At 45.0% G+C, this 15,524-nt stretch overlaps 1 protein-coding gene across 1 annotated transcript in view; it reads right to left on the bottom strand.

The window, feature by feature from the left end:
- The window catches only part of med30 (mediator complex subunit 30), a 34,483-nt gene extending 19,359 nt beyond the window's left edge, over positions 1-15,124 (bottom strand). The window contains exons 1-4 of the mRNA XM_070984915.1: positions 15,046-15,124; positions 14,099-14,394; positions 11,729-11,887; positions 6,308-6,415 (exon numbers count right to left, since the gene is read on the bottom strand). Coding sequence (XP_070841016.1) covers positions 6,308-6,415; positions 11,729-11,887; positions 14,099-14,302 — 471 coding nt within the window. The 5' untranslated portion in view covers positions 14,303-14,394; positions 15,046-15,124. The remainder of the gene's footprint in view (positions 1-6,307; positions 6,416-11,728; positions 11,888-14,098; positions 14,395-15,045) is intronic.
- Between the last annotated feature and the right edge of the window lie 400 nt (positions 15,125-15,524).

Genomic DNA, 15,524 nt, shown 5'->3' on the forward strand with positions numbered 1-15,524 from the left:
CCTGCCGCCTCGCCCTCCTTCCAATCATTCCTCTCTCATCCCGGACTACCCTATCTGGCTGGAGCGACTGCAGCAGATGTAGCCAGGCCACGAACATCTGCTTCCCCTGTCCTGCTGCATTTCTACTCTGCTGATCAGACTAACCGCTTTAACTCCCCAAAGCTTGCTGTCCTTACTGCTGCCTTAATGTGCAGCTGGGCAGCCCGGGCAAAAATCACAGCTAAATACGCTGCAAACACATGAGGCATACGCTGGATATCCGAGAGACAGACTGAAAGGCTGTGCTCCTAATAAGTTCAAGTTTTAGCCTCTGGGTAGGCTTGTGTGGTGCGAATAAAATAAACACTGATCGTGATAGAAAATGTCCAAAATAAGAAAATACACTGTCAATACACACAGTCGACTTCCCGAAAAAGGCACAGAGGGGGTTGGTTGGGCAATGTTTTGGTTACAGAAGTCAGATAGCTGCGGCTGGAGAGAGCTCCGAACGTAAAGAGCTGTCGCGGATAATAAGACGCTGGTGGAGTGCCAGTAATTTGGCTGCTTTAAGTCCCACTTGGCCACAACATGAATGAGACGATTTCAAACGGGTATACATTTCTGAAAGTCCGACACAAAACACACAGATGATGTACACTGTTAACTAAGCCACAAATCCTCTGCCGACAAAAGCCCAGGAAATACCACAAACCAAGCGAGCATACAGTCTCAAATACCAGCAATTAGACTGAATGAGCAGCGAGGGGAGAGAAACATCCAACGGCGACTGAAACGTTGCACCGGTTGTCACTGGAGGTTTTACACTGATGAGCGTTTACTGTTTGATTTATTATTTGGCACGGCTTTTTATTATTCAAGCAGAATCTGTTTCATCAGACTCTTTGCATTTCAAGGTTTTAAATCTCTCCTAAGAAATCATAAACTTAAAGCAGTTTCTGACCTGCAGTGCACGCAGGTGACATGACGCATATTCAGCTTCACATTACTCCACTGTTACACAGCAGCCAGTCATGCACCAAGAAACGCAGGAAAGAAGAAGACTGCAAGCTGCTAAATGTGTAGATAAATAATGAACTTTTAAGAAAAATCCGCTTTGCACATGTATTAGCAGCTTTCAACCCTTTTGTTAGGCCTCGAGGATACGCGCAACGTGTTTTGGTGTTACTTTCATTTGTTTACAAGAAACCTCCGCAGCGAGCCTTAAAGGGAACAGCGGACATAAATAGAAACTGTCTCCTAATGCGAGACAACTGAGACGTGGCTAAAAATCAATATCAACCCATCCTGTGTGCTTCCTTTATTAAGTGTATGGTGTATTACACTTAAAAATAAGTGAAATATGTCCATCTGCTGCACACACTGTACAGTATAATGAGCTATTTACATATATATATTGCATAATAAGGTGCCGGGATGGGGTGCTGTGTGTTAAGGATTGCAGACTGTGTGGAAAGCTTGCCCTGAACTACGGCAGCCTGTCTTCTCAATCTCTATATGCTCGGCTCATTTGATGGAACTCAATTTGGATGCTAATGCTTTGCATAGGGGGAAGGTCGTATCATAAACAAGGTTATTTATCAGGTCTCTAATAGGACAAAATCACTCTCGCTTTCAAGTCCAGTATTTAATGTGCTGTCACTGAAAATGAGCAAAGGGCCGCTTCTTCTTTTTTTTTCGCATTCAAAGATTTGCACTAAGCGCTCGGTTATTTATCTGAAACAATCTCAGCAGGCATTCGCCGCACTTTGCGGGTGTGGAGGCTTTGTGCGAGGAGGAGATGCTGTTTGTTTGGAACGGGGCTGAGTGCAGTTGAGCGCAGGGTTCGCTGCAATGTTTCACTGTAGTGTTAACATTTAAAAGCAGCCAGGGGAGCCGTGCTGAGCTCTTAAAAATAACCAAGTCTCATCTCTATTGCTGACACTCCTGACCTTGGACCATTATCACTGCAGCGCACTCAGACGGCTTGGCATGCACAATCTGTACGGAGCCAGAACAATGCACGTACAAAGGGAAGAAACAGAGAGGCGCTTCAGCCGCCATTGAAAGCGTGCGTGAAAGCGAATGCAAACACAATCTTGTCTCTCTGAAGAAAGAACAAAAGCTCTCTCGCGCTCAATACACACACACATACATACAAGCAAAACAAATCCATGACGGACGAGGCCGGTTAAAAAGGCCTCCTAAATAATGCACGGTGTGTTTTACCTGAACCTTTGCCATGCTCCATTGTCCCTAACTACTGCACTCAGGTGAGATATGGGAAGTGCTCGGAGGCACTGCGTGTGACTGCTGGCTGTTTACCTGCATCTATGCAGGATCTAGGTCTCATCGACCCAGGGCTGATATTTGCACGCGGCGCTTTAAAGTCATCTGGATGTGCCTGTTTCCCAGGCAGAGATTAAACCTAATCCTGGCCTGAAATAATCCATGATGACAAATGGCAAAAATATCAAGGGTCAGGGTTTGTCAGCGTTAAAGAGAACCTGTGGTCAGCTCAACAATGCCGTGCAGCACTGCGACAAAAAAACACTTTAGACATTTATTTTAGTTAACATGTAAATCAACATTTATCCAGTCTTTAACATTTCAACACTGGTACCCCCACTGTAACAGCAGAGGTGAATCATCTCATCCAATTTGCAGAAATATTTGAACCTTTTTCGATGGAATCTATTGTCTGCAATTTTCTGCAGTAAACACTCGATGTGTTTACATTCAGTAATTACTGCTCAGTATTGTAGTTTGCGTTGTTAGTGGTGGGTCCGCCATTACCACGCTGGATTCAAATTGCCTACCTACGCACAAGGGATCCACGAGAAATGATGCATGCATGTAATCCAGCGTTACTGTTTGTAATTGTATCTAATTTAAAACAGCTGTATTGGAGCTGCGAGGCTGCTACAAAAGCAAACCCAACATTTCCTGCTGTTGCTGCTTCACATTAAAAGCATTTGAGACACGGGGCGGCGTTTATCGCAAAGCGCCCATGGGAAATGCAACATGTTTGTCCCCGAGGTTAGCTCATCAAACCATCTATTAACCATCGATCAATCTACAAAACAACTCCTGATATTTTGGGGATTTTTTTCCACAGAAGTCACCAAATCAGTGAAGACTTAACTTGAACAATGGCACAGTGGTAACGCTGTCGCCTCACAGCTAGAAGGTCCCGGGTTCGATTTCTGCCTGGGGCGCTGTGGGCACTGGAGGCGTGTCCTCCACCACGCCTTCGGTGCCTGCTCGAGGAAAGGGGCCTTTCTGCATGGAGTTTGCATGTTCTCCCCGTGTTCACCTGGGGGATCCTCCATAAAAAAAAACCACTAAAAACATGCAAGAAGATCACCACCTGACCAATGGGGACGAAGAAGGAACTGGGTCCCCGGGCGCCGCTGTCGGCTAGCACCCCACCGCTCCTGGTCCGCGGAGGAAGGACTCCAAGATGGGTAAAATGCAGTAGAAAAAAGAAGAAAGTCTTAATCTTATTACCTTAAAATACTTGTAACTTATTGCAACATGGGCATTAGTTTCACTGTCTTATCCACAATAAGAAATGTATTTATTTTCTAGTATTGGATTATGTTTAATTAATGGGCGAGACACCATCTTTATACGCATCTCCGTGCTCAAAATTTACCTTGTTTGTCTGCAAGTCAAGTCAATGCTATTTACACAGCCCAGCATCACAGTCACAAGTTTGCCTTAAGGGGCTTTAATATTCTGTGCAGCTTACGACAGCCTCTATCCTTAGACCCTCGTCTGCAGCATGTAACTAAGCCATGACTCAGGATTAAATCTGTCGGCAACAAACTTTCAGACTTTGACTGACAACATGGCACGTCAGGGTGAAGAAAAGCTCTCTGCTCTGCACTTCAGAGTGTCGTAAAACAGCCCCTCTATCAGCGCTGGGCAAAAACATATCTGACAGTGAATAAATTTGAAAAAGCTCTTAGGAGTGTTTGAAGTCCGACGCTTGAAACCACTCCAGAAGTGAACACCTCATTCACAAGATGGGAAGAAAAGTCATCTCCTCTTTCCTTCTGCTAAAACTCAAAGCACCATCAGCTGCTACCTTGCTAATGTTAGCTCTCTGTAGCTAACGGTCAGTTCGTTCTCACTGATATTTGCATTACATTTATAACTATAAAAGTAACTTAATATCTCACTTACACGTGTATTTTAATCCTTTCATGCATACTGGCAACACAAAGCTGTTCTTTGTTACCGTTTTCTGATCTGTGGTCAGCGGTGTAAACCAGATATATTACCTAAGCTATGACTTCCCAGAGCCCCACACGAGAAGGCTGAGACGGGGTATGAACTGGTAAAGTGAGACCTTCACCTTCATCTTACCCTCACTCGCGAACAAGACACTGAGATGCTTGAATTCCCTCACTGGGGGCAGCAGTCAGATTTTCAGGTGACGGCTCTCATTCAGCTAATCACTCCACCCAGAGACTCATTACTGGGGACAGTTTTTCCACTCATCATTGCATCTTGGATGAAAAGGTTGGGCGGGTGTCTCTAACAGGACGATGTGGCAGGCGTTGCTTTCTAATTATTCATAAGGCTCTTAACGGCCATCATGCATCACTTCCTTATTAACCTGGTCTCACAGTCATTAATCGACCCGTTCTAGTGACTGGTTCATGCTCGAAGCCCGACGCGCAAACACTGAGTTTGAGAAAGCTGCTTTTAGTTTTTGTGCTGCACGCATGAAGAACTTAACACATTTGTACCTATAAGTCAATTTAAAACCTGATTTAGAACTACTCACACTTCGATTGCGCTGCTTTTAGCTGTGTCCTGTTATTGCTTTTGTTTGTTTTCTCGTTCGTTATTATTGTGTAGAGCTATTCTGTTTTAACTGCACTGACCTGAGGCCATGATCAATGAGTTTTTATTTTTAATTTTAAATAAAGGTTGAATGAATTCCCAGCACTTTGCTCCAATGCAGCCTGGAGAGCAACATCTAGAGCAAAAAGCAGAGAAGAAATGGTGATATCACGTCAAACATGCCACAATCCTCGAGATTCAGTCCATGAAAACTGAATCACTGATGAGGCAAGTCAGAAAGCTTGACTTATCGTTAAGCACAATGACTTTCCTCATACAAGTGGTCCTATCGGGTGGCTTTAAGTCACAGCCTCATTGCTCCATAGGTCAACCATACCTGCCATAGCCCTGAGCACGCTCTTAAATTCCCATCAGCCCTCCACTGTCCCCAGGAAATTGGCGAGTGAAAGTAGTTTGTGTATGAAATGACAGTTTAGATACAGGACGACAGCTTAAACAATCACCTCATTCATTAAATGTACGGCCTTTCCTGCGTGAGGTAGCACCACAGTTTGTTTCCCCGAAGCTTAATTAGCTTAATGCTATATTTAATGAAAATGTAATAACTTTTAGTTCTAAGCTTTATTTCAGGAAAGGCGGCACACCTCCACGATAAAACACTCCAGCAAAGGCTGCGACTCACTGTCCAATTACCAGGTGTGAATCTGAGCTTCAGCAGTCAACAGGAGCTTCCTGTCCAGCACACACAGCTTTAAGAAGGCTGAGCAGAGCGATACGTTGATAACAAGACCACATTACTGGGAACCTCCACCCTTTTCAGCCAGTCCGTAGGCACTGTGCACAATCTCCACGTGACACTGCAGGTGTCCTTGGAGCAAAACAGGCCAACAAAGCCCAGAACCTTCAGCGTCACATGCGTGCACATCTGAATGCACACAAAGTCCAAGGAATAGCAGAAAAAGTTCACACGCAGCTCAGAATGACAAACTAAATGAACGCAGCCTTTGAAAAGCAATACTTGTTAATAGCATTTCCCAGCAGCACACTGGCCCCTTTAAACACACAAACTCTATCAGCAGACAATAAAGTTTATCAGGTGTAGCCTCTTAATTCTGTTTTGTGCAAACCTCGTCTTTACAACCTGGATGCTCGCTATCCAAATAATGAAAGTGGGCTATGAAAGCTTCAGGTTAATGATGTGAGTAAAATTACTGATCTGTAATGAAATTTCACACCTTATTATTATTTCCTATCTTTAAGATGATACTGTTTTCCCTCCAGCTCAGATGCAGCAGGTCTGATTCATTAAAAGGTCTGGAAGCACATGGATCCAAGCCTTTCCTGGTCTGAAATAACATCATGTCAAGCTGTGATAAAATTTCAAGATATCAGTTTAGGAACCTATTTTTCATTTTTCTTTTATTAGCCCTCCTTTCTCGTTTCATGACCGCCAGCTGGGAATCAAACCTGTAACCCTAACAGTGCTGCGCTGTTGGGACACAGAACACAATACCTTATTGACCTCCAGGATTTCTCTCCTCTCCTCGGTGGCAGGGCGGCTCTGAGCAGCTGAGCGATCCTCGTGTTTTGAGCTGTCATCCTCCACAAAGGGTATCAGTTGCTGGAAGGGACAGCAAAGAAATAAATCTGGCTTTATTATTCAGTATAAGCAAGACGATCACTACCAAAAGGCTAACATAGTCAACTTATTTGGCACTGTACATACAGATTTTACACTGTGACAGTATTTTAACAACTTTACTTTTGTCATAATGGAGCAAAACTTGCTCTCTGATGCACCTTCCTCTTCCTCCTCTTACTCGGCCCATGAATTCAAATACATTAAAACATATTCAGATTTTTCCCTTAATACCTGCTGAGTGCAGTTATTGGTCAGACTTATGTGCTCATGGGAAACCTCACCCTATGAGTGTCATCACATACTCAAGATATCCTCGTGCTGTCTCTTAATCTTGTTCCCATGAAGTGGTGAAAATGGGGATTCAGTGTAAGCTCTCGAGCACAGGCTCACCCGCCGCTCTTCAACGTATGGAGAGAGACAGGCCAGCGAGAGAGAGACAGAAAGCGAGTGGGAGATTAATTCATTTTTCAACGCTCTGTGTGCTTGACCTTGTCTGCTTGACACTACAGCGAGGCTGATGTGCAAGAGTCTTCAGGCGAGGCGGCGTTCCTGAGAGCCCACAGGGTCGCTGCATGCTGCTTTACATCACACTGCCCCCTAGTGGTCACCTCGGGGAGGAGGGGAGCAGGAGGCTGACTGCAGTCACACTGAGTCGTGTGTGAGTGTCTTGAGAACTCAGTGTTCTGGTACGATGCACAGCAAGGACATAAAGGGTTTGACAATGTGTGATTGATTTGCTCTTTAGAGCGACTGAAGAGTGCAGAGTGACCACAATGCACAAACAGTGTTAATGCCTGTGCCACGGGACAGAAGTCCCAGGAAGTATCAGTTATGTTGACACAGTAGCTTCACTCTCAAAAATCCACCATCTTCAGACACACGATGCCCCTTTAAATGGGTTTCAATTAAAAGCTGCAAAGATAATCTGCAGTGCGTTATCACACTGGAAGCAAGGAGTTCCTGTTACGAGAAAAAACAAAGTCTGCGAGCCGTTCCAAAACAAAAACTGTCATACCAGACAAGATCATAAACACAGATTAGGTGGGAGACTGTCCAAATGACGAGGAGCCAATAAAAACCGCCTGTGTGGGAAAACACACCTTGGTCCAATAACAACACGGCACAATGCTAATCTAAATCATGCAAAGGTCTTTACATTATTCTGCTTGGCTACACTGATTGACCTGGGGTTGTGCAGCTGGAGCGAAGGCCCCGCGGACGCTACACAATGATTGGAGTAAGCTGCCTCGTCTGGAAGCAATGACTGACTGGTGTTCGAGTACAGCTGGAGACGGCCAACATCGAGACGAGCATGAAAAAAAAAAAAAAAATCAAGGCAGACGGAGAGAAATGTGGACAAACAGATGGAGAGAGGAGACGGCGAGATGATGGGCGAAATGTCAGATAGTCGGAGAGAAAAAAGCGAGGGTTGAAGAGGGCAGTGAGGGCTGGGAAAAAGAGCGAGAGAGAGAGAGAGAGACAACAGAAAACAAATTCAGGAAGAAGAGAAGACAGAGTAAGAGAAACACAAAAAGAAACAGAGGCTGCGAGGGAGATATAAAGATATAAAAATCTGGATAACTTTCTGCGCTCCTGTCAGTTTCCAGGCCGAGCTCCATGCCAAACTGTAAACTCTGGAGTGCTGGAGGGGGAAAAGACAGCGAGGACATGTGCAGGATATTATATCAGACAAACTATGAGCTTGTCTCTGGCTCGGGAAAACTTTAAGTAGGAAAAGAGGAAAGTTTTTTCATTAGATAATTTCAGACTGAAGCCAGCGACATATCGAATTTTAAAGGTAGTGGGCAGATTTTGGCAGCTTCTGGGGGGGAAAATGAAATGTGCTGAGTAGGGTGGGAAAGATGGATGGAGAGTGTATTATGTGTGTGTGCGCACGTGTAGCCATGCAGCTTGTGTGCGAGTGAGCCTGTGTGAGTCATAACCCCTGCCTCTTCCACAGAAAGATGGATGTGGTTTCCTGGCTGACAGAGAGGAATGGGCTAATGAAGTTCTCCAGGTTGCCTCGGTGAGACAAAAGGAAAAAGGGGTAGAAAAGACAAACTGAAAAAAATAACAAAATAATAAGAAAATAGCAGGGTGAACGGGTAAGGCGAGAGGGAAATGAAATAGCTGTTCAGTGCAGGAAATGACAGAGGAGAGGAGGACTTGAAAAACAGAGAGGGAGGAACAGAGGAAAAGCAGAAGAGAGGGAAACAAAGCCGACGTGAACACAGATTTAAAGGAAGAGAGGAGGAAAGAAGGAAATTGACAGACAATATTGAGCAGCCGTCAGAGAGAGAAAGAAGACTAAAGGTGGAAAAAGAGGAAGAGGGAAGAAACGCAGAAAGAAGGAGAGAGTGTGAGAGAGCGGGAGGAAAAAGCTGCAACGGGGCAGCAAGGCATGACAGCTGGAAAGAAAAAGAGCAAAGCGCTGACGCTTGCACTTGGTCCAGCTGTTCATTAAACGGGTCTGTTGCTAATTAGGCTGCGATGAGGTCACACTGCCCGAGTCATTGATTCCACTTCCTGTTTCGGGCAGCCAATAGTGAGCGGCTGTCAGGCAGGCACCTGAATTCTCCGAGATGATAAATGGCATGCACGCCGGGGCCAAAATCAACAACCCTCCGCCCCAGACAAACACGGTGAGCTGAGCTATTGGCTGGTCAGCACCGGACTGGGGCTCAGCCTCAAGGGGAAATGAATAAACATTTAAATAAGGTGGGAATAAGAGGGAGAAAAATAGCTAGCTGGCGTGATGACTCAATGAGGGTTTAAACCATTACAGCAAAGGAAAATGTCAAAGAGAACCTTTGATTCAGGGGTGGAACTGCAGCCGAGAGTCATTCTGAACAACTAGTGGAGAGATCATTCGCAATGCTTCAGAGCGACAGCATTATTCAATGCGGAAAATGTACACGGTGGCAGCCATCACAAATTTGTTCCAATTTAAGACTGGTCTCCTCCCACATCCTCCTTTATCCTCAGTAGGAGTCTGGTGAGAGAGATTAGCTCCGAGCCAATCTGTAGAAATTGGGAAGGGACTGCCGCAGTCATAAATCCAATCAAACAGTGGTGGATAGCCTAGCTGTAGCCCAGCATGGAGCCTCGAACAGTGCATGCCCACTGAGCCAGTGTGCGCGCGCGCGTGTGTAAGTGCACGGCGATGTTGAAAAAAACGCCTTTGTGACATGCTACAGTGCGCCACACGCACGTCTATGTTGTGTATATAAAGTGCGCGGGACACGAGTGTACGCATGCACGTGTATTTCTGTGTGTGTCTGTGCAGGCAGGCGGGGATGGAGTGCGGCTGAGCTCAAGTGCTGTTGTTCCTGAAGGTGGATGGTGACCGTAACCAGCGGTAAAGAGACTCTGGAGACTCACCTGAAGCGACCAATGAATCTGCTGCGAGCGGAGAAAAGACAGACCTAGAGGGAGTAAGTGAGATAAGAGTCCCCCGGGGTAAAGTGCTGTGTGTGTGTGTGTGTGTGTGTGTGTGTGTGTGTGTGTGTGTGTGTGTGTGTGCGTGAGCAAGGAGGTGCGGCAGCAACAATGGCCTACTTCCTTTAAACTAACAGCTTCCTAATTTAGCAGGCGGGTTGTGTGAAAGCTGACCTATATGAGGCAGTGGCTGAAAGCATTAAAAATAAAATCACAGCATTTACAGCATCTGGATGATTCGATCAGTCAAAGTCGGATTAAAACAGTCGTTCCACCACATCATGCAAGATCTAATTGCAGCGATTTCTGTACAGCGCGTGCATTTAAAGCATAACTTGATTTGAGTTCGGGTGAGTCAGGATACCATCTCAGTAGCACCAGAGACTGTAACCATCAATAATAATATGAGAACAGTACGAAAACCAGAGAATATGTCCTCCTCCTGTAAATGGGTTTAAAGTGAAGTAAATCTTGTTAATGTAATATAACCTCCAGATAACAATGTTCCCTGCAAGCCTGTGATTGTTTTCGCAGAGCCTGCGTCTTGTTTACTGTCAGGTTAATCCTTTATTTATTGATGCTGTCTGTTCTTGTTATTTTGTTTCTATCATTCTGCTAAACTGTTGATGGGACAGTGCTGTAAGAGAGCGTGTGTGCTCGGCCATGTATGACTCCACATGGATGGGTGAAATAATTTTAAGTGTTGGTAAAGTGATGATGGAGTAAAATCTAAAGAAAGAAACGGATTACAACCCTGATTCTGAAAAAGTTGGGCCGCTGCATAAAACACAAATAAAAACAGAATTCAATCACCTGCAAACAAACTGTGTTTACTGACAACAGTTTTACAAAGTGTCCCTGAGCTCATGTAGTAATACTCTTTATCCAATCATGTGTTCACAAAGTGGTGAACCTCGCTTGAGCCTTTCCAGGATGTCCCTTTCATACCCAATCATGATACTATCACCTGTTACCAATCAACCTGTTTACCTGTGGAATGATCCAAACAGGTGTTTTTGGAGCAGGTGTATTTTGTGGCTCCTGTCCCAACGTGTTGTTGCTGCATCAAATTCAGAATCAGCAGATATTTACAAAAATCAATGAAGCTGATGAGATCTGTCTTTGGACTGTTTTCAGTGAAGTATAAGTCAAAGAGGATTAGCAAATTATCACATTCTGTTGGAATCACAGGTGAAGTGTCCACATCAGGGTCGACATGACAGTCACTCAAACTCCATCCATCCATCCGTCGTCTACACCCAACTATCCCTTTCCGGGGTTGCGGGGGGCTGGAGCCTATCCCAGCTGTCAACGGGCGAGAGGCGGGGTACACCCTGAGCCGGTCGCCAGCCGATTGCAGGGCAACATATACAGACAAACAACCATTCACGCTCACATGCACACCTAAGGACAATTTAGAGTCACCAATTAACCTAATGAGCATGTTTTTGGTCTGTGGGAGGACGAGTACCCACATATGCACGGGAAGAACATGCAAACTTCACACAGAAAGGCCCGACCCAGGGATCGAACCAGCAACCTTCTTGCTGTAAGGCACACGCTCTACCTGCTGCTCCACCGTGCCGCCTCACTCAAACTCACTGATTTCATTTGTGCTAATGCTGGAAGGTGCTGCTACTATCCTCAGATTGATAATCTCTTCCTGGGTGAGGTTTATATATATTTTGGATTATACATATAAATACATAAGTTTGGTGCCAGTATCATGTGACTGAACACGTTTTACCTGATTATGGTGTAAATTTGTATTCAAACTGGTCAAAACAACACATACGCTTCCATTCACATTCATATGAGAGAATGGCAAATCTCGTCAATGTCTCCACGCCTCACCTCCGGGGGTATGGGGTCCATCCCGGCGCAGTTTTCGTTGCATTTGTCGTAGACGAGGCGCAGCTTGCGAAACAGCACAGAGAGCATGCGTAGGTGCTCCTGGAGTTTTCCCAGCCTGTCCTGGTGGGTGTTGGGGTGGTAAGTGACTCCATTAGGCAGCTGAGAAACACCACAGAGGAAACACTGTGTTAAGCAAAGCGCAAGCCAACAGTTTCGCTCGTGCTAATAAAAAGGAGCAGCCATTGATGCTTAATGCAGTGCAAACCCTCAGCTGTTCCTACTGATGCACACCCATAACAAAGTGAGAGATTCCTGTCTACTTAAGAATAAGAGAAGCCGGGCTATAGAGAAACCTTAAAAATGTGTTTAACACGATTGTGTTGGTGCAACAACATGGTAACCGGTCTTGATAATATAATGAAATCACAGTTTAAACTGCCAAACACAAACTCTGCTGCTTCAAAGGTGAACTGCTTCCGCTGCTGCACTGAATGTTTTCACTCATACTGAGGCAGCATCACTGGCTTTTAACTACAATGGGTGTTTAAGAGTAACAAGATGCTGTTTTTATTGAGAGGATCGACAAGCCTCTGGGGCAGCACTGTCTGATTATGAACATCCTACATAACATGAAACAAGCCTGCCTTCAGGGCAGGCAAAGGGAAGAGAGAGACACGGAGAAACAGAGGGGAGACAGACAGACAGACAGAGGTGGAGAGGGAGGGAGGGAGGGGAGGAACAGAAGATAAATGAAGAATTTTTATGAGCATAAAGACAGTCTGTGATCTAAAAAACAAGTCACAACAATGCTGTTTGTGCATTCTGTGGCTGAGGTGTGCTTGTTTGGCCTGTCTGTGGCTGCGATTTTAACAAGGTGCAGGAGGAGCGTCTCAGAGGAGCAGGCAGACATCCATGATAAACTCATGCTGACCTCGTCTCCAGGACGCCGTCAGGACTGAACTACATGTGAACTGCAGAGCAAACTGATCCAGAGACTCCTGATATCCTGAATAAAATGCTTAAGGAATCCGCGAGATTAACTTTGAAAGTAACTGCCGTAGATTGCCCTAATGCGAAGTGCAAAAATTAAAGGCACATTTGAGGTATCAGCGTAAGGACTTTACATACCAACAGACTGTGTGTGATGCGGTTTCTGAGGGAAAAGATTAGTTTCACCAATAAGAAATCTAAAACCAGAAATTAGGCTCGTCTCCTCGAACAGCTTCTCATAAATTCTAACAGCAAAGAGAGAAAGTGGTGAACCTTCAACACAGGAAAATCACTGAAAAGCCAAAGGAGCGAAAGCCTTTCTTAGCATGTGTTGGATTTCTTATCATGACTCGACAACACTTGACATACAACGTGCATTATTCATCACCGTAGCGTTTTGTTTTCATTGGTAGGCGGATGAAACACAATCATGCTATTCTGCCAAAAACTTTGAATTCAACAGTCTGACCACACTTAAAAAGGTCCTGAGCAAACGTGACAGACTGGACGCTGCTGTTCAACAAGGCCCTGCTCGTCAGCCTCTGCTCACTAACACCGTTTGAACGCCTTATTCCCAGCGTCTTTGTGAGATCGCTGGTGTTACGATGAAAAAAATATTCAAGCTGCGTTTTTACCAAACCAGGAATATTAAAGATGTGAGGTTTTTAATTTTCTCTGTTTTTGTGTCTTTACACTGATATCCATTAATGCTAAAGCACCCTGCGTGCAGAGTTCTGCAGCCATGCTACCGAGAACAAACTGCTTCTACTGTACATCACCAACGATTTCAACTTCTTTGCACTCGTAGAAAATCTGCTTTAGGATCCATAGAAGGCCTCACATGGTCACCAGATTACGTGATCTTTAAACTCACCACCACCCATGAACGCCTCTGGTGAAAACTTTCGAGCTGATCCTGAGTTGAAGTCAAAAATCAATCAACCTTTTGGCTGGCTGCGCCGATGCCTCCGCTTTGGTGCAGCCTTCCACTTCGCTTTCAGTCTGCGTGCATTGTCTGTTTTTTAATGCATCAAAACACGCTTTTAAAGAATTGCTGTCCTCAATGACAGCTGTTTTGTTATTTGCATAATAGTGCTCTGTCATGTTATCATAAGACCTATTATTACTATTTTAGTATATTCTTTTATATTTTTTTTTCAGCTTTTGGCTTTTTATGATTATATTCTGCTGTTTTATGTTGCTGTCCAATACTGGTGCATGTTACTCCTCCCATACCATTGTTCTGATGGTGTTAAGCATCTTGTAAGGGTGTGAGGGTGAAAAATATGCCAAGAAGATGACAGATAGGAGGAGAGGGGAGCAGAAAACTGAAGGGGGTGTGTAACCATATTTGACAGGCGTGAGAGCAGAGAGGCAGACCTGCATGTTCCTGAGGAGCTGGAAGATCTCCATGGTCCTGAGGACAATGTCTTGGACCGTCTCCTGGCCAATGCGACACAGCGAGGCCGTGTTGACATCCCGCGCTGCCTGGGCCTGCTGCTGCTGCTGCTGCTGCTGCTGCTGCTGCTGCTGTGGTGCCGGGGGCTGCCCGCCAAAGGGCGACACGAGCGGAGGGGTTGTCATCGAGACAGCAGGTGAAGATGCTGGTGGAGGAGGTCGAGGTCCAGGTGAGGTTACCTGTCAGGCTATTCCACAGCAGCACGCGCCTTACATGCCTTAATGGAGTGTTGTACAGAGGCAGGAGAGGAAAATGGAGAGAAAAAGGAAGACGAGGAGGAAGAAAGTAGGACAGTTAGTGGAAGTCACTGCGTTTCTTTTGATGTGAGTCTAAAAACAAAATGACAGCCACATCAATGCACAAGTATATTGGCATAACATTTAGCTTGTCAGCCACTGAAGTGCAGTTAATGAAGTACAATCCCGTTTAAAGAGCCAGGAAACGCAGCACAGCTCTCTGAAAGCTTCCCAGCTGTCATAAATCGACTAAAACGAAACGCTGTCGAGCCAAAAACACTCAACACTGATAAAGTGTCTGAGCTAACGCTTTAGCATTTAGTATATAAGTTGTATTCCGGGGTTTCACAGACGGATAAACGTGCCTTTACACCAGCACAAGTGTGTTAGAGGCTATCCTGGACTTTAAATAGCACATCCAAACGCATTCAGTGTGATAGCCGGTTAATTAGCTAACATGCTGAGAGGCTGTCATCAAAAGCTAAGTGGACAGTCACTCCACCCGACACCTCAGCTTTCTTTTTGTGTGTCTCTGTGTGTGTGCCGTTTCATTATACCGACACTACGTGACAATTAACATCGCTGTGAGTGGTCATATTTATGTCATAGCGCATTAGACAACGTAATGTTACCTGTGCGGTGATTATTTATCTGTTTTGTTGACATGTCAAGTTTCCTGCTCTGCTCCTCTGCTCCAGCCACCGCAGCTATCGCGAGAAGTCGGCTTGACAACGCGAGTGGAGGCAGTAAATGATAGAGTAGAAGTGCCACGTGAAAATGTATTTTTTAATGATTTAATGTGACTTTTTTTTACAGGTGTAACATATTGTAACTTACATAAACAGAAATGTCTTATCAATTAATATTAACATGAACCCATATTTATCTTTTAACTTGACACAGTCCCTCTAAATGTTTCGAAATTAATGGCGACATTACGGTAAAACAGGGGGCACTTGCCCATGCTACTTGGGGTAACAGCGCCATTTGGTGGTCTGATCTTATATAACAGCCAAGTCACACATCTGGCCTCATCAGCCCCCAGGCCAGTTTACACCACATGATTGCTTCTCATGGGTCATTATAACTTTTTTAGTCAGCATAATTCAAA

The sequence above is a fragment of the Chaetodon trifascialis genome, chromosome 17 (genome assembly GCF_039877785.1).
Source record: "Chaetodon trifascialis isolate fChaTrf1 chromosome 17, fChaTrf1.hap1, whole genome shotgun sequence".
In the NCBI taxonomy this organism is placed as follows: Eukaryota; Metazoa; Chordata; class Actinopteri; order Chaetodontiformes; family Chaetodontidae; genus Chaetodon; species Chaetodon trifascialis.